This window comes from Bactrocera dorsalis, chromosome 1 (genome assembly GCF_023373825.1).
Source record: "Bactrocera dorsalis isolate Fly_Bdor chromosome 1, ASM2337382v1, whole genome shotgun sequence".
Classification (NCBI taxonomy): Eukaryota; Metazoa; Arthropoda; class Insecta; order Diptera; family Tephritidae; genus Bactrocera; species Bactrocera dorsalis.
The window spans coordinates 27,367,542-27,387,750 of NC_064303.1; the positions used below are offsets into that span (position 1 = coordinate 27,367,542).

Consider the following 20,209-nt stretch of genomic DNA (forward strand, 5'->3'; position numbering starts at 1 on the left):
ATTATTGTTTTAAAATTCCCGCACCATTATGTGGAATTTATTTATTGCATTTATCATTGGTCCCAAATAAAAGAACAGTTCTAAATATTATATAGTGTTTATTATTAATTTACTTCAAGTATTAAACTATGAATTAAAATCAACTTAATTTTCATTTAGATAATTGCTTCTGATTTTTTATAATAAATAAAAAATATTGAATAATTTTTTAGTTTTTTTGGCACTCCGTAAAGTATATACAATGCCAAAATTAAGAGTATTCTTCTTGTCTGTATCGTGTTATCATTACATATGTAGTTTGTAATCAAGTTGTGCTATAAAATACAACATCGCAAAACGACTGTCAGTTGAAATTTGTTTTCTCTTCATTCATAAATGTGTTCTTTTTGCGATCCTTTTCATCCATTTGTTTCGTCAGTATAATTTTCGTCTTTTCATAAGTGTGCAATTGGAAATGAGTTAAGATTAAACGCAGTTGTGTCCTGTAATAATTGTGGAAAATTTATACAAGGCTAATTTTTAATATTATGTAAAAGGAACGACCGTGTTTGTTCTGTCTGTTGCCGTATAAGTGAAAATTGGTTTTCAAATAATGGTTTTTCAATTGCGAACCTTATGGTAGCTTAGGGAAACTCATTTGCTATCTAGAGGATACAACTACTAAACCAGACGAAGCTTCGCTGGAAAAAGTAATAATTGTTTTAATATAAGAATAAGTGTTGTAATTTTGTCCTATCATAAATAAAACAAATGATATATAAAGTGGAAAACTTGATACAAGCGGGAAAGAGATATTAGCATGTACAATTTTTTTTTCTTACTTTTTTCTACCCATTCTGACATCATTTTCTCATAAAAAAACAGGGTTGATAGATACCCACATTTTATAAACTTGGATTTAGTGTGCAATGCTTAATTTATGATATACGCATGTTATGTTTAACACAAATATAAAATAAAACTATTTTGTTCTATATATTACATACGTGATGGACATTTCTATAGAATTTGTTAATAGGTAAAGTTTTTAAAGACTACAAATAACTAGTGTACATTTCGTATCAACCCTTCACTTTATGTTTATGTGTAGGTAATGTTTTTGATTTTCGTTTCGGTTTTATTTTCTGCCTTTCGCATCTTCGCTGTCATTGTGGTTGGTTGTTCTGATTAGCATTTTCGCACGCGCCTCTAGTAAATTCATAATTTTTATAAAAAAATCTAATTTGAAAATAGTGCGAAGATATAAAAAGCATATTGAAGATTAAATGCAAAAAATCGCTATCGAAACTTTTTAAAAGTACTTTGCACGAGAAGATTAGTGTGCTGTTGACATTGTGTAACCACGAAGTTGACAACAAAGAGTGTTTTTAATTACGAATTCGCACCCATTTATTGCAGACTATCTAGAGTTTTTTTTTTATAATTTCTGCACACCTCGTAAGAATAATTAAAAATGTATTCAATTATTTTGTTGGAGTAAATTCATTGGACCTTAATCAAATGAAATTAAAATATTGCAAAATAGGCCCATGATAACATGCGATAAAAGTCAAATTCGCATGTGAGTGCAAGCAAAAAAATTAGCAGTATAATATTCGGAGTAAATGTTTTAAAATTAAATCGAGTGAAAAGTGAATAAAGACGCCAGAACACAAGCAAATAAATAATCAAAATATAATAAATACAAAAAAAAAATCAAAAGTATAAAAAATAGAGTAAACGAAAGACAGAAAGAGAAAGTGAAAAAACATACTTAAAGAGTGCAGCAACAAAAATACTAAACAAAACGCTAAACGGGAGCAACTGACTACGAAATTGTTTAAATAAATTATTTTTCATTACACTGATATAATTTTAATTTCTCAATTTGAGTACTTTATAAAACAAACATACGGATTAATTCGGAAGGTAATTATCTCAAATAAAATTTGTCGCGGGAAAATTAAGCAAAAATGTGAGGAATAAAATATATGCTATACAACACATCAGATGTTTGAAACTAGATTTTTATTTCTTAAATTGTTTATAAAAACTATCCGGATTACTGAAATCCAGATATTAGATTACCTATAAACATTTTTAATAAAGATTTATGAACGTTTTTGTTTTTCTAGTTACATTTACCAAAAAACTTTATAAAACCTGTTGGGGGGAATATGAGTTATAATAAAAATATTGAAAATGAGAAACAAAATCCAGTCATTATTGAAGAAACAAAAATATCAACTGCTGCAGTGACAACATTGGCTGATTCAATAAACATCAGCAAAACAGTTGAAAATGAGAAGTGCATTGATAGTGAAAAGCATAGTAGTGAAGATTTTCAGTTACCAATACGGCACACAACATATGAGATCACAAAGAATTTAGTGCCAGTAATTGGTAAATCTATGTTTGCAATTAGTGATGAAAGCGAATTAGCAAGCATAGCAACTGTTAGAGGAAATGACGATGGAAGTGCGATCACTAACGTCATTAAAGAAGATGATCATGCTGCCATACCGCCTGTCGTTTCTTCTAAAAACCAACCGAGCGATCATTTGTGTATTAAGAATTTAACCACAAAGAGCAATGAGATCAGGCCAACGGATGCTGTAAAAGCAGATGTTGTGGGGGATGGTACACAAATGTTACATTTTGCCAAAGAACCATGCGCTGAAACTACAACAACAAATAAAGTGACCGTACTAGAAATAACAACATCTAAACCACCAATACCGCCTACACCGCCCTCTTCACCGTCATCGCCCACCTTAGCAATGTCAATGCAAAGCGGCGCAACACATCTTACGCACACCTCAAGCGATACCACATTAAGCGTACAGTCACAAATGTGCCCCAATCAGCAGCAGCAGAAAATGAGAAGCTATCATGATACTAAGCAAACAACGATGTGGTCTAAAGATTCAGTGCTAGGGTCAAGCGGTAGTATAAGCATTGACAAATCAGCTATTAACGTAAAAACAACAGTGTTATCAAGACACACGGGTGCTATTACAAAAACTGGTGCTTGCAGTGTTACAGTTTCACCGTGCTCATTACGCAAAGGATCTGATCCGATTAGCGCATTGCCCCGTCGAGTGTCATTTCCAAAAAGTGATAATGAACTGGTTACAGGCTACCTGGAGCCAGCAAACCCATGGGGACAGGGTAAGTGGTTATTAAACCTAAAAATTTGATTAATAACGCAAATTTTATCCGATTCTTTTTTATTATATTTTTATTAATGGCGGAAATGTGATTTATGAACAAAGAGTTGTCAAGTTGTCAGCGTTTGTTTGTAGAAGCTTCTTTCATTTCTTAAAATACGTAAAATATTATAAGGAGTGTGCACATAAATGTATATGCCTTCATAGGTCGGTATTAAAGTTAAATAAATGCAAATAACATTTAAATAAATCAGTGCAAATTCAATGACTTTGAACTAAAACTTATGCAATGATGCGACAATGTCATGCGTTCTGCAAATAAAAGAGTTTGTTCGCAATGCTTTTCAATATGTCACCGTCAGTGTGGTCGTATTTTGCGTGCCGAAAGATATTGTTGTATTTTTCGCGATTTTCGCATCGATGCCCTATTATTGATAATTAAAAAATAAATGTAAAGATAAATCAACAAAGCTATAAAAAAATTCGTTTGTATTATTTTGTTGCCATTAAGGTTGTTTCCTCTGCGGATTAAATTTTCATTTCATAGTGGCAAAACAATTTCTATTAAAATCACTTTCTCATTTTGCGTGTATATTTTTTTTTAATAACCGCGTAAGCGTATCATCAAAAAATATAAGTTTGAGTTGGAGTAGTAGTGGTTGACAGTCTATGGCCGGATAAAAATTCAGGTCCGTTCCGGTTACGTAGACCCAAACGTCGTGGGAACAGGTTAGAACTAGACATGTATGGCGACTAATGTTATTTAATTATTTTATTAAGTTCTTAACATTTCAAATCTTTATAAAAGTGTTTATTTATCAATAATGTAGCATTCGTTTTCTTAGTAAATAGAATAAGTTTTATACGAATTAAATTACTGTATAGGAATACGTCACAAACTTGTTTATAATATTTACGATTGCTGCAATTAAATTATAATTACTTTATCAGCTTTAATGTTACATATTATTTATTTGCCTAACACAACTAATAAAGCTTAGAAATACTTTTCATCGTCAATTAATTACTTTGCATTTAAATGTTATCGCGTTCCCTGTCGTGTTATCTTTGTTATACCATAGTAGGCTCGTGTAGAGCATATTTTTTTTTTTACTTTCTTTCACTCGCATTTTAAAATTATTTTAATTCGTTCCAGTTTACCAATCTTTACTTCAGTATTGCTTTTTAATTCTTTTTTTTTTTACAAATATGAGTTTGTCACTTTTATCATCCATACATGTACATACATACATATGTAGGTATTTGTCGCCTATGTACGATCAGCCTGATTGCGCTTATCAATTAGCGTAAATTTGAAGAAAGGAGATGTTTATTGTCTATTTTTTTGCTAAATATGAACGTTAAGTGTTTTATTTTCTAGACGTACATATGTATATAAATTATGTATCACTCTATGTTACTTTTACTATATGTGTAGTTGAAAATATGGTTTAAAATTTGGTAAAGGTATCTTTACGGTTAGTACATGTTATTTCTGTGTATAGAGCATACACATGAACTTATCACTTTCTTTAGATAGCTTTAGTAAATTAAATTAAATTCAAAACCAAGTTCTTGCCTTGTTGTATGGAAACAAAGCGTTTTGCACTGGATGAAAACTGTTGGTCGGTTACATATTCAGCTTTAGTTATACATATAGTTGGTAAAAGAAATACTCCAATTAGGGGTATTATAGCCATATAGTGATCTTATTGTCTTTTTTTATCCCCTTAACAGGGTATATCTAGTTTGCCATGAAGTTGAACATTGACAAACGTCGGAGATTGGGATTTGGGATATCGTTTTTATATATTGCACACTTTCTCAGAATTCTCATTTCTCATTTCTTAGAATCTCAGAATATTCAGATCGTTTCACTGTAGAATATAGTTGGCATACAAACTAAACTCGATCAAAATCCAGTTCTTGTATAGAAAACTTTCTTATAATTGAAGGGTATATTTATTATTTTGTGTTTTTTTAATTACTATATTTTAGTTGATATTTTAATGTGATATGTAGTGTGCGTTTTGTCTTAATTTTTAAATTGAAAGATATATGTACATATGTACATATAAACATTATTGCGTCTGAGTGTTCGATGATTACATGTTAGAAATGTATATTTGTATTCTGGGAAGGGAAAATAATACATTTTAAAATTTTTGGATTTTGATGCGGACACATTTCTAGTAGAAGCCAAAATGAATGTTAGTCGACTGTTCAGCTCACTTGCCCATTATTATCTAAATCTGATATGAAAATTGTTTATCATTTGACAGGTACCTACATATATACATGAGTACGATAAAATGAATAAATAAAAATAAATTTTATTCGTGACGTTTGTTTGATATTGCTCTACCTATTTTGAGGTACTTGTAAAATTACTAGTAAAATTATTTTGAATATTAAAGTTTTATTGAAAAATTCCATTAAATATATTCCTTTCCCGTACATACATATGTATATGCATAAATATGTATATATGTACGTATGTATTTATATGTATATTCACATTTGACTGCTCAGTAAAGATGTTAATTTATCGTTGTAATTTTTGGCAATTGTTTATTCTACACTCGCGTTACATACGTGCAAGTATATACATACATATATGTACATACATATGTAGATATATCCATACATATGTATATTATTTTATATATACGAATATACTTATGTACTGCTGCGAGCAATAGAATTGTTTTCAATTGTTAACACATGTAAAACTCCCTTTCCATAATATGTTTGCAGGTAAAAAAAAATTAAAATGAAGAAATTTAATTCACACAGGAAGTATAAGTTTTATTATACTGCTTGGTAAAAGTTATATTAAATTATCGTTGAGAGATATTTTTTAAGTTCTGTGTATACCTACATATATTTTGTACTTGGTATAATGATCTTAATTTTAAGTCAAAAATATACAATATCTCTTCATAGACTCCACAGAAGTTTCGCCCTGTTCGTAGATATATGTACATATGTATGTAGCTCGCCGTGCCCCCTTAATTACGGATCACGGATCGTTGTTGATTGTAGGTCCAAACAGTGGGATTGAGATGAGAATATCGAGCTGGCTGGTCTATAAACTCAATCCTATTGCCCCAACCTCATTTGTGTGACAGACTACTCTTTTTTTTTTAGTGTTTTAGTGCATGATAGCATAACATTTTGCAGTATATTTGAGAAATATCACGATATCATTTTACTTGACCCACTATGTTTTTAAGCTTTATGTCATACTCTGTGTTAAGGGGACGTCACACATACTTTCGAAACTCTTTCCGGCCATAGAAAATAATTTTCGACTCTTCAGTCCAAAGTATGTTCCCACATTTCTCTATTGGCCAGGTCAGATGTTCCTGTGAAAATCTAAGATGTTGTGCTACGTGCTTTTGTTTTAGAATAAAGGGGCCTTAGAAGGGATGCGAGCATGCAAATTATGATCTTGTAACCTTCTTCTCACAATATGAACAGCGCACGTTTAAATTAATTCGCCCGAAACTCTACAGCAGCCATTATTGGTCGAATTTTCGTCAACCTCTGAAAGAATCCTTCTGGGGCCACTGTTTTCTTGTGTTTTTTTTTATATATTGCAGGAATTTTTTTTTAAGGTTTGGCTGGTCTATGTAAAGTTTCTAATCAATTTTCCCTTTTCTTCACTGCAAGGTTCCGCGTGTCCTATTAAAGAATAAAAGCAAATTTTTTTTATTATCCGTTTTAAAAGTAAGAAAAACCTGCCGAACTTACTATTTATGCATATTAAAAACTATAACCTTGACTTTAAATAAATTTTATAATAAGTTTTTGCTACTATTTCATTGCTCCATGAGAATTACAAACATTCTACAATACCATCTGTTCTACGGAGTAACGGTATTTATTTAGTATTTTCAAAGAGTCCTTGGGTGTTGTCTATTGTGGAAATTTATTTTAGCAACTGTTTCGAGGATTGGAAAAAGCTTTAGCAGAAGTGTGTTGGAGCCAAGGGGGACTACTTTTAAGGGACGATGACATAGATTTTGAAGAATGAAGTAAGAAATTTTATTTTATGAACAAAGTTTTACTATTTTTTGCTCATAGTAGTAGTAGTCCTCTCTCGAGGAACAAAGACCAAATTCTATAAGTCACTCATCATCTACGTCCTGCTATATGGTGCATGAAGGATGGCAACAGCTGATGAGTCGACGTTACGAGTTTTCGAGAGAAATGTTTTGCGGTAGATTTATGGTCCTTTGTGCATTGGTAACGGCTAATACCGCAGTCGATGGAACAATAAACTCCACTACGTTGGAAAGGCCAGATGGAGAAGGACCTGGCTACGCTTAGAATCTCCAAGTGCCTCCAAACAGCGAAAAGGAAGAACGACTGGCGCACTGTTGTAAACTCGGCTCTAACTGCACAAGCGGTATCTACGTTAATAAGGAAGTAGAAATACATAAATATATACATTTTTTTAAACGAATGTTCACTACTATTTCATTACACGCAGCTGTATGTACATACATACATACGTCTTACTTTCCACTGGTTCGTTGTTTTATTCCCGCTGACAATAATATTATTTCTATTTTATTTGTGAGATCAATTTAAAAATAGTTCCAACTTATTTAGATGGTCATCCTAAGTATTTTACTGCGAGTATTACCTAGTTTTTCCTTCTTTTTTAAATGTAAGTAAAATTTTAATTGTCCTCTAATCTGCTAGGCGAGGGGTTTTGTTCGGTCAATCGTTTTGCAATTAAACATTTTTTATATTCAGGGTGGGTGTTTGCCATTATAGGGGGCACATTAATCAAGAGCGCCATGTATACATACATATATAATTATTTATTTATTTTTATTTTTTGCTTTGATTATCGATAGACTTTATTTGCTTTGGTTCGTGCAAAAACTTTTCATTTTAGTTTTTCGCGTTTCATTACTTTTCGAGTGTTCTGACTTTGCTAGAGTATACATTATATGTATTTAGGTATGTGTGGGTGTGTATGTATACTGTACGATTCGATAGAACACGTGATAAAGCATCGGTGTCGTTGATACTGACAATCCAATAACACTTTGCACGCTAAATGTTGAGCTGCCTAATTAGCAAAACAGCTCACATATGCGCAAATAATCACTGGATTTTATTATACAAGCATATATGTATGTATGTATGTATGTAGATATGTATATAGTACATATGCAAGTGTATTACGTTTGTTTATTTTTTGTTAACAAATTCATTGTATTTGTTTTTTGTTTTGTTTTTTTATTTAGTCTTGTTTCACACTTGTATTTAATTTGTAGCTGAAGTAAAACAAAAAACTGAAGAAGAAAACGACGAGGAAGGAGAATAAATTCAAATGCTTTAATCGTTTTATTCACAATAATTCAATAAGCAGAAAAGGAGTATGTATGTACGTAAAGCGGGGTGACTGCTGCACTCTTTACGGTGAAACAATAACATTTAGTATTTTATATTAAGTTTGAGACCCAGAAAGAAGCGTTAGAGACACTATAAAATATATACATCCGTTTATCTGTGTATCTATACCTAAACTAATGGGTGATCCAAGTAGTTTTTTCAATAACCTTTCTTTGATAGACACGTTCTATAAAAAATGTCTTTATCGTGCTTCTACCAACTTATGGTTAACATAATCGGCCTACTAAGGATACTATTTGCAACTCCATCGTCGATCTTGAAACCCACCATTTATTACTGCATAATATTCAAGCACGTCCAGCACCCAGTGAAGAAAATATAACAGCCGTTGCTGAGAGTGTACACGAAAACCGTGAAGAGCCGATTCGCCGCCATTCGCAGCAACTCGGTCTGACGTATGGAACGATTGGGGAGAAGAGCAATCTGAAGAGATTAAAGAGCTGCCATTTCGTCCAGAAAAGACAACGGTTTGCTGTGGTTTGTGGACCGTTGGAATCATCGGTCCATATTTCTTCAAAACGATGCCGAAGAGAGCGTAACCGTCAAAGGCGATCGTTATCGCACCATGATAACCGGCTATTTGATGCTTGAAGCTAATGAATTCGGGGACAAATTTGTTTCAACAAGAGGGCGCCATTCCCTGCACATTCACTTTTTGGGCCACCAAGATCGTGTGATATCACACCGTTAGAGTTTTTTCTGTGTAAAGTCTAAAGTCTATGCGGACAACCCCGCTTTGATTCAGGCCTTGGAGCAAAACATTACGACAGTTACCAATCAAAATGCTCGAACGAGTCATCGAAAATTGGACTCAATGGATGGACCATCTGAGACGTAGCCGCATCTAACAATTGATAGAGATAATCTTCAAAAATTAATGCTAAAGAACGTTTTTTTGAATGATAATAAACATTCCCCATTAAATGTGAAGTATCTGTGCTTTTTCTTTAAAAAGTAGGGAGCCTCGAAATGGACCACCATTTAGTTCCTATTTTTTGTGGGTATTGATCTGAAATTTCGCGCATATCCTTTTCCTCCAAAGCAACTGCTACTCCGATGTCGGATCACTATAGCATTTAGCTGCCATACAAATTGAAAGATCAAAAACAAGTTTTTGCTTAAAAAAAATGTATTTCTTTCCGAAATTTTACATGGATTATTATCCAAAGCACAGCAACAATATCTGAACAAATTGTTTAGATCGGACCACTATAGCATATCGGTGACATATTAAGTGATCGATCAAAATCACGTTCCTATATAATTTTTTTATTTGACTAGATATCTTCATAAAATTTGGCTTATTCTTCAAGGCAACCGTAAAATTCTCGAACAAATTGTTCAGAGTGGATCGCATTTATGTAGCTGCTATACAAATTGAACGATCAAAATCAAGTTCTTGTTTGGAAACTTATCTGCTTGTGAAGCGAAGTTAACGTTTTCTCATATTTTGTTTTTTTTTTTCAAATAATGGCGTACACATTTTTGTAAATATGTACAATAAGTTCTATATACATATGAACATATATATTTGTTTACACGTACGGTAGCTGTCGTAGGTACTCTTAATACTAGAAATTAATTAGTTCCATCCTTTTGGTTTGTGCCGCATATCAATTAAAAATTTCTCGCGATCGCCGAATAACGTCAAATATGCCTACAGTATACTTATGTATAGATCTTTAGTCGACGTCGCCCGTCAACGTTCATCATCTTGGCAAACACAAACACATACACACTCATACATACATATGTACATACGTACATACATATGCACTTGTTTATGCCAATGTCACCAGTCCGTCTACTGTCGTTCGTTGAGTGCTCTTCTTTTATTCGTTTATTTTTTTTTTCGCTTTCGTTTTTCCTTAGTTTATTTGTTTGTCGAATCGTTGCCGGGAATAATTTTGCTATATATACAAAGTAATTCTTTGTGATTCATCAAAGCACAAAACCGGCAGATATCTAAAAATATGAATGTGAACATTTATGTATATTTGTTTAAATATTTATTTAATTTTTCACACCGTAAGTCATTGGATTTAGCTGTTGTTTTTGTGGTGTTCACTAATTTGTGTTTGGCTTTGTTTTTGTACACTGCAAAATATTTGCTTCTTACAAATTTGAAAAAGTGATGCACAAATAGAAAATATATTTTTTATATAAATACGTTTTTGGGCCATGCAAACTGTTTATTTTCCTAGGCCTTTCAATGCTTGAATTATATATAATTTTATATGTATAAGTACATAACAGTGCTCTTTTAATATCCTGAACAGGGTAAATTAACTTTGCCACGAAGTTTGTAACACCCAGAGGCAAATGTCGGAGACTCTATAAAAGAGTACCCGGAAATAGTAAATAAATCACAAATTATTTAATTATTCATCAATATTTATTTATGCCAACGATTTTTCTAGCCCTCGAAGCACTCTTCAAAAGCACTTTTTGGGATGGCTTTTAGCTTCTTCAGCGAATTTTGTTTTATCTCTTTGATTGACTGAAAACGGTTTCTATGGAGCGGCAATTTCAGTTTGAGGAACAAGAAAAAATCACACGTAGTAAAATATGGTGAATAAGGAGGTCGATCGATGGTATTTATTGCGGTTTTGGCTTTAAATTCGGTCATCGTGTAAAATCCAGGAATTGTTCTTCCACAATTCCGGCCGTTTTCGACGGATGTTCTCACGCAAATGCCTCAATACGATGAAATAGAACTCCTATTGTACGTTTGTCTCTTCGGAACAAATTCATGATGCCTCACACCAGGAATATCGAAAAAGATAATTAGCATCATTCGGCTCGTTTTTTTCACTCTATTCCGATGATTGTTGACTTGTTTGCGTGTCAAAGTCATCAACCCATGTCTCATCGGAAGTTATAATGCTCTCCATGAATGTGGGATCGGAATTCGCACGATCAAGCATCTCCAAAGGGACATGTTTACGGCACTCTTTTTGAAAAAAATTCAGTTTTATCGGGACGAGTCGAGCAAAGAACGCGTTTCATACCCAAAATATCCGCCAAAATCATTCGAACGGACTTGCTTCAGATGTCGCTCTCTTGCCATCTAGTTAACGCTTGCCTGCCGATTTTCAAGCACCATGTCCCTTCACTATATTCGGCAGCCGAAGAAGTCGAAAGTCGTCCAGAACGAGCCATGCCTTCAACGATCTCCCGACCGTCTTTGAAGGCTTTGTACCACTCGTAGATTTGTGTTTTTGATAAAACTGAATCAACGTAAACCTTTTCTAACATTCTTAAGGATTCCGCACACGAAATTTGGTTAGAAATATAAAATTTGCAACAAATTCTTTGTTCGATATTTCCATCCATTGTAAAAATCCAATGAACTACAGTGGTCTACCGGCTTTAGCAACTGCTGTTGACAGATCGCGTCATGTTTGTCATCGTATTTAAGAACAGTCCTACCAACTTAGCCACGGGAACTAGTATCTCGGTTCTTAAAATATCGATCTGAAATTTACACAGGTTTCTTTTTCCCCAAGAACCTGCATTTGTCGAAACCGCCAATATCAGCCCACTAAAGCATATATCTGTCATACAAACTGAACGATAAGATTCAATTCATCGTATGAGGAACTTTTGTTATTTGAACAGGTATCTTAACAAAATCTGGCTCGGCTATTTGTCAAAAGCAGCGCTACAGTTCGAATAAAATTTTGTTTGTTTAACAAGACATCGTCACGAAATTTAGCACAGATTTTTATCCAGGGCGATGTAGTAATATCCGCTCAACTGTCATACGAACCAACCTAACAAAATCAATTTCTTGTATATAAACCTTTTAACCGGAGTTGACGTTATTTTGTTTTAGTTCAGAAGTGAATGTTCTATAAACTTATTCCTTTTTGCACTTATTCTGGAAGACGTTTGCCATTTGTTTGCTTTGGCTTGCTGTTATTGCTGTAAATATCAAAAAAAGTTTGCCAATTACAATAATTTAATCTAAATGCCTACCCCAGCCAGGAGATGATTGATTTCTAATTATCCGTAAAGTCTCAATGTTACCGCAAAGAACACACCTCGTTCGCTCCAGAACTAATTTTATCAAAAAGAGGTTCTCTTCTCTACATATATGTCATACGTCTTCTGATGTTCCTGAATGCTATCGCCCAGTAGGCTACGGGACCTTCGAAACTGCGTGGGTACGAAAGTTTAACAGGATATTTCTCTATTGAATTGACGTTTGGTAATTGTGATGGCCAATCTAAAGAGGCAATATGGTTTCCTTCCATTGAATACAGAGTTTGCTCCTATGTATTCGAAAGATTGTCTTCTTACACATTACACCTCATTCTCCCTAGCTGCTTATCTACGGTCACCTGTTCACAAATATACAACTCGTATTTTAATTCTTTGCACGTTTTTTAATAGTCCATTAGGAACCTTTAGGATTCTTCGTTAGAAAGCTGGCTTAAGAAAGTTTCATGAACTGACCACTACTATGAAAAAAATCTAACATACGAGTATATAGTAAATAGAAGTTGTAGATCTTTTCATAATCTGCAACTTTGCCATATAACTTTTGTCTATAGGCAAAACTGCCAGAAATCGAGATAAACCGATTTTAACCCTAAAAAATTCAACCACGTTCCCCTTTCTCTTCCCGACCTCCGTAGTTTCCGTATGTTTCTGTTACGTAGACGCTTATTGTGAGAGCGGTAAGTTCTATTATGTCAATGACACGCATTCAAGAATTATCTATATTAAAGAACACTGTTTCGATCGGAGGTATTCCGATCTGATCCGATCGTGAATTTACGCGTAAGCGCTGAAAGAAAAGAGCAGTCAACTGTATGGGTCATTCAAGATGAGCCGAATCCAACAAAAGTTGTTCGTGCACGAAGAACTTCCAAGCAAATGGTTTCTTATTTTTTGGAACAACTGGACATATCGCCACCTTACCAGTATAAAAATGCAGAACAGTAAATTCTGAGTGGTACACAATCCTTAGCCAATTGTCTTTCAAGAAGTTAGGAAAGTCAACCACCGAAGACGGATAACTTTTCACCACCAAAATGCCAGCTCTCGCAAACCGATTGAAACAACTTCATTTATAAGCAGTCAAAACATCACTCTGTTGATATAGTACTGACTTAGGACCGGATGACTACTTTTTGTTCCTGTACGAATAAAAATAAACTAAGAGGTCAACGCTTTTCGACACCTGAAGAGACGGTTGATGCGTTCCAAACGCATGTTTTGAAGATACTTCAATCAGAGTGGCAAGAGTGCTTCGAAAATTTGTTTAAGCACACGCAAAGTTATATAGATTTTAATGGAGAATATTTTGAAAAAAAAAAAAATAAATCGATTTTCGATGATTTAATTTGTTTTTGTTCTCGAATCCCGAAATATAAAAGCCAACCTACGTATGAACACATTTTTTATTTGTCAAGATAATTTCTATGTATCTCATTGTCTGAGGCAACTCCAGAAATATTCAGATCGGATCACTATAGCGTAAGCTGCCATACAAACTGAACGATCAAAATCAATATACATTTTTTATACCCTTTTATGCGACACTAAATGTACTTGTCAATGGTATTATAGCGTGAATTAAACCTTTGCTTCATTTTATCAAATAAATAAATATTAAGCTACTAAACAACATAAATATGCATATATGTATACATTAATATCATTTATCATTTCATTTAGCATGTTTGGTTAAGAGCATTTCCGAAATTGCCGAACTCTATGTGATGTCATGCCGCAAACATAAAACAAAACCCTTACAGACTGTATTGGATCACTTGAAAGGTGTTGAATTAAATAAACAACAACGTCAGCCAGTGCTATCGTTAAAAACAATTAAATTGGCGGCCAGCGATTGTGAAGCATTGGAGGAAATTTTTAAACGGGTAATCGATACATTCGATACTGGTGGATTGCGAAAAAATATTGTTGTAAACATATATTTTTCTCGTACTCCCGTATATTTTGCAGGTACAGTACAAATTTATAGATCTCTCATCATGTGATCTGGACGAATGGGCGACAAGTGCACTCTTCGAAATGATCGAGTATTATGAGGCCACCCATGAATTGGACATCTCATCCAATTCCAAAGGTATGACCATGCGCGGTTGGGCTGGTTGCATGGCTATGGTGAAGCATAGCGAAGAATTGCGTGTTCTAATCGCACAAGGCAATCCAATTTCGAAGCAAAGCGCCGATGGTTTGGGACTGGCGATAAGTGCATCTAATTTGCATACCTTAAAATTGGAACATTGTGGTTTAAGGGGTGCGCTGGATGGCTTATGTGAGTGCCTGACTTTTGTTATATTTTCTCTATATTTCAATAAATTTACAACAACAAAAACTCGTATTTATTACAGGTTTTAAATTGCGCTCAAATTCCATACTTAAAGAGCTATGGTTAGCACATAATGATTTAGATTGTAAAGATGCTGAAGCTATTGGCTCTTTGCTGAAATACAATCACTACATTGAACTGATTGATATAAGCAACAACAATATTAGAGATATGGGTCTGCTTTACATCGTCGACGCATTAATACTGCAATCCAGTGAATTGGAACGGCGTTCGATGTTGCATCGTTCGGCGGCAATAGATGACGACGACAGTTTGTCATCAATTGATGCATCACAAACAACTGATTTAGACTCTAGCGATTCGTTCAATGCCAGTAGTAAGAGCAGCGTTGACGAAAACGCGGAAAATAGTGAAAGTGAAGATAAAGTTCCAGATAGCAAGCAGAAAGTAAGCAATGTTGATAACTCCACGGACGTTTTTAGCACGTTGAAGACAACAGATAAAGTCACAAATGCTGCGGTGTTAGTTGAAGTAACGGTGTCACAAGCAAACAACACAATTCTAAATGGCAAATCTTCAGTTGGCGCTGCTGTGGCGTTAACAACAGCGTCCAATGTGTCATCTTTGGACGAAATGGACGGTGATGACGACACGGAAGACACAGTAAAATCAAGCAATCATAAAAATGGCGCATTTGCGCCAACTGGGCAATCAATGTTGGATAAGCTATTGTCCATGAATAGCGAAAGCAGCAGCGAAGAGGGCGCGTCGAATTTGTCCACAGATACCATAGCGGCATGTGGCTCTGAAGATGCAAGCATCACCAGTGATGATATATTTGATACGTCTGCGGCAACGGGGACGACAAGCGCATCGAACGATACGCATAAGGGTAACTCCAACATGAAGGCGGCAAGCGACTTATTGGCGCGGGTGGCAGCGCGGGTGGAAAGCGTGACGGACTCAAATCTAGGTCAAGCTAAAGAAGTGGAGGAAATGGTGTTGATAGGTGAGTTTCGATTACTATTAAGATTTGGTATGTTTTGTTTTAAAAAGAAAACTATATTTATATTCCGGCAACATGTTGATATAGAGTCAATGGTTGATTCAGAATTTCTTTGTTTTTTTCCTTTCAACATATTTTTAATTTTGGGTTCAATCATTAAATCCGCATCGAATTCGATACAGAAAGAATTTTCCGATACGTTTAAAAAATTATATATCCTAATAAAACTTGGTAACCAAGAGTGGTGCACAACCAAGAAATGGTCCGAATGGACCTTAAAGTAAAAACATACAAATTGCTATAACTAAACCCCAAATTAAAATACAAAACTGTTATTTGGTATAACGTGTCCTGGTGAAAGGGGGCACCTGTGAGCTAAAAATATTTGAAAAGTGGGCGAGGCCGCGTCCTTTAAGATGCTAAAAGAGCACACTTCAGTAACTGCTTAACCTATTTCAGTCAAACTTGCTAAAAAGAAGTATTTTGTAAACCTATTTATCTACAGTGAAAATCGGTTTAATCATAAAATAACCACACTATTTCCAATATAACGGTTAAGTTGAATTTAATAAATGTGCGATAGCTCATATCACGCATAAAATTTTATAGCTCTCATAAACTACTAAACTGATTTCAACCCAATTTATTATAGTGTTATAGTTTAATTTTTATATAATTGTAACAAAATTAACGGCGAGACTAAGTTAGGGCAGGTTAGATGAATAGACTGAATTCTCGTGAGCACAGCTGGAGGTGCTTGTCCGATGTGAAGCTCAGTGCTCCTAGGTATGAATCAAAAAGACTGTCGCATAGCCACAAATCGCCTAGAGCCTGCCACAAATTTATTGTGGCGGCTTATATCAATAAACTACCGCCAATTTGCCGGGTTCGCAAAAAGTGTGGCAATTGAGATGCTTTAAGTTTAGTCTGGTGAAAACTGGACAGTGGAGAAAGTATCTAGATGTTTCCATTTCATCTTATTCATTGCAACTTTGACAAGTTGTGTCCTTCAAAATCTTTAGCCTCAGCTCGTGAGTATCAATGGAACAAGGTTCACTTAGGCTTTCGCAACCCCTCCAGTGATGGTTGCTGATCGTCGCTTGCTGTGCTCGCAGTGCAATGACTTCTCCGGGATAATTTTTTAAAAATATTTTCGTTAAAATTCGTTCAAATTTTGTCAACCATATATTTGTAATTAAGTTGAATTGCAGACAACCTGCACTAATTTGGAATGCTTCCTGTTTTTGACAAAATAAAAATTCAGGTCCGTTCCGGTTACATTGACCCAAATATCGCGGGACGGTCTTTAATTGCTCTATTGATCTATCAGTTTACTTATCTATAATGAAATTTACAAACCATTTTATTTATCCATGTAGTATTACGCACAAATATAATAAAATTTTGAACCTTACACAAATACTATAAATTTATATTTAATATAATTTTAAATGTGTATATCTAATTTTCTAGATATTACACCTTCGGAGACAGATCCAGGCATCGCAACGCTTGACAACAGCAGTAATGGGAGTAGTGGTGAAGGAACCGTTAGTCACAGTAACAACCATAGTGAGACTATATCGGCCAGCTCGCCATCAAGTAATGATGAGAACAATGGCAACAACAATACAACAAGCAGCACAATTTCCGACATTAGTGGCGACGAAGACGTTTGCAGAAAGTATCACGACTTAGGCGGACCGGCGGCACAAGATCAGGATAATCAGAATCAAAATATACTCTTAGGTCAGCAAGCGAACGCGCCAAATGTTACCGATATCTTCGAAGTAACCGCCGGCGAAGGTGATTGCACGATTGCGGAAGCACCTGCCGCCATTTCTAATATCGTTGATGATGATCGTTTACAGTTAGAGCAAACAACAACATTACTGCAGCAACAGTTACCGGCCTCGAAGGCGGTCGATGTGAATAAGAACTCAAAGCTGGCCGATGATTATGACGATACGCACAGTACTGATTCTGCATTTGAAAGTGCCTCCGAAGGTGATATTAGTAGGCATTTGCCAGAGGAATATAGTCGGCTATCGTCCTCCTTTGACGGTGCGCCGATGGACGATATTGGGAAAGGTGTAGCCATTGAAACGGGTACTATAGCTACTGAGTCTACAGAGTATTTGGCTGACGCGGGTGTAACGCCAACTTCTACACCAACACCGCCGTCACCATTGAACATACGACAATTGGGTGTCCCACCACTAAGCGCATTGGAGGAGGATATTGATGCGAATTGTCGAACAATAACACCAAATACGGGTTTCACAGCCAACACATATGCCAGTGTGGTAAAGGCGTCGAACGAGCAAGAGAAAGCAATTGCTACAATGCAAATAACAACAAACACAGTTGCAGCGTCTAAAGCAGCGGATATACATGAAAATGTTTTGAATGAATTGCCATCAATGCCAAAAGTCACTATCGTCTCTGACAGTCTGGTGGCTAAGGATAAGGAAGCGCATGGTAATCGATTAATACCAACACCACCGCCACCGTCGACCTCGCCAGGCGGCGCTAGTCAGGGTATGCGTCGTACAGAGTCATCGGTCACCTTCATTACACCTGCCACACGTCATCGCTCGCAGAGTTCAGATAGCCTTTGTAGTGACAATTCACTGGACGGCAGCATTAGTAGTGATCTTAATTTCTCCACTTCATCACAGCTAAATGAAAAACTTACCAAAAATGATACACTCACGCGGCAACAACGACAATCGGATGCACGCACCGAGCCCGCGGTGAAAACACCCAGCGGCTTGAAAGCGCTCGCTTTGTGGAATAATAATTTGAGTAAAGAGGCTGGCTACTACATAGCGAACTTGCTAGCGGAGACCAATTCTCTTGAATTGCTAAACATTGGCAAAAACTGCCTATCAAATGATTTCGTGACACGAATAAAAGATAGTCTCATGCGCAATACGACGCTGACGACACTGGGTCTGCAGAGTGCACACCTTAGTGCGAATGGCATCGAGACGTTGGCTTCTATTCTGACTTTTGGTGGCAATAGCACCTTGCAGCGCCTAGATATACGCGACAATAAGTTAGAAGTGGAGAGTCTAACGAAAATTGCTGAAGTGCTCAAATCAAATACAACAATCACGCAAATCGATATCGATGATGAGCCGAAACGTTTGTCGGTGAGTATGGCTTTACAAATAGTAAAGTTAAGTGATGCTTTGAAGTTGTGTTACGAACTCGTTATTTGAATTGTTTCAGCGTTAGTGTTATTTAAAGTCTTGTCTTGAGCTCATCAGGCGATCATGAAGTATATTTAATATTGATGTTATTCAAGAACTTGATTTTGATCGGTCGGTGGCAGCTTAATGTTGCAGTGGTCCGAACTGAACAATTTGTTTGGACTATAGCATACCGTCCGTTCTATTTATTCGGATTCGGATATTGTAGCATTGGAAAATAATCCATGTAAAATTGCGTGAAGGTACTGTATCGAATTTCGTTAAGATAGCTAGTCAAATAAAAAAGTTTTCCATACAAATGCCTGATTTTGATCTTTCAGTTAGTATGACAGCTATGTGCGATAGCAGTCTGTTCTGGAAAATTTCTTGTTGATTGTAACGCTGCTTTAGACAATTAGCCGAGACAGATTTCACAAAGACACCTCTTCAAATGAAAAAGTTCCTCATACAAGGAATTGATTCCGATCGTTCAGTTTGTATTACAGCTATGCTATATGCTTAATGGGTCGATTTCAGATCGATATCTCAAAAACGGGCGCGTATATACAGACAAATCCTATTGAATCTCCAACCTGTTCATTTAAGTATACATATGTATACTTATATTATAAGTTCCCTCTGTGTGTTATAAACTTTTTGGCTAACTACGGGTCTACATTACTAGAATCCGACCAAGTATTTTTTAATTTGCATAATGTTTACATCCAGTACAAATACGGTTAGTCGGATTTTAATCGTCCAAGAACTGTCATCAACCTAATTCCTCAAGTTCCTCAATTCAAGAAATTTTTGAAATATCTTACTACAACAACATAAATATGTTACTGGTTTCTTGTTAGTATTTAGCGGTATTATTTAGTAGTAGTGTTTTGTTTATTTGACCACTTTGATTATAAAGAGAACAAGGAAAAACGTTAACTTCGGTTGCACCGAGGCTAATATACCCTTCACTGGTGCATTTCTTTTAGTAACTATGTGTTCAGTTTGTATGGAAGCTACATACATATATGCTAAAGTAATCCGATCTGAACAATTTGTTTGGAGATTATATTATTACCTTAAGCAGTAATCCATGTCAAACTTCGTGAAGATA

The 20,209-nt window shown here is 35.2% G+C and overlaps 1 protein-coding gene across 5 annotated transcripts in view; it reads left to right on the plus strand.

Annotated features, from left to right (window-relative positions):
• The first annotated feature begins 297 nt into the window (after positions 1–297).
• The window catches only part of LOC105221773 (serine-rich adhesin for platelets), a 29,792-nt gene continuing 9,880 nt past the window's right edge, over positions 298–20,209 (plus strand). Inside the window, exons 1-7 of one of the 5 annotated variants that reach the window (XM_049461016.1) lie at positions 298–689; positions 1,526–1,908; positions 2,115–3,150; positions 14,274–14,476; positions 14,562–14,877; positions 14,954–15,901; positions 17,372–19,056. In XM_049461016.1, the coding sequence (XP_049316973.1) occupies positions 2,157–3,150; positions 14,274–14,476; positions 14,562–14,877; positions 14,954–15,901; positions 17,372–19,056 (4,146 nt within the window). In that variant the 5' untranslated portion in view covers positions 298–689; positions 1,526–1,908; positions 2,115–2,156. Of the gene's footprint in view, positions 690–879; positions 1,909–2,114; positions 3,151–14,273; positions 14,477–14,561; positions 14,878–14,953; positions 15,902–17,371; positions 19,057–20,209 lie in introns of those variants that run through there. The other 4 variants (XM_049461020.1, XM_049461013.1, XM_011198881.4 and 1 more) reach the window with 4 other exon arrangements.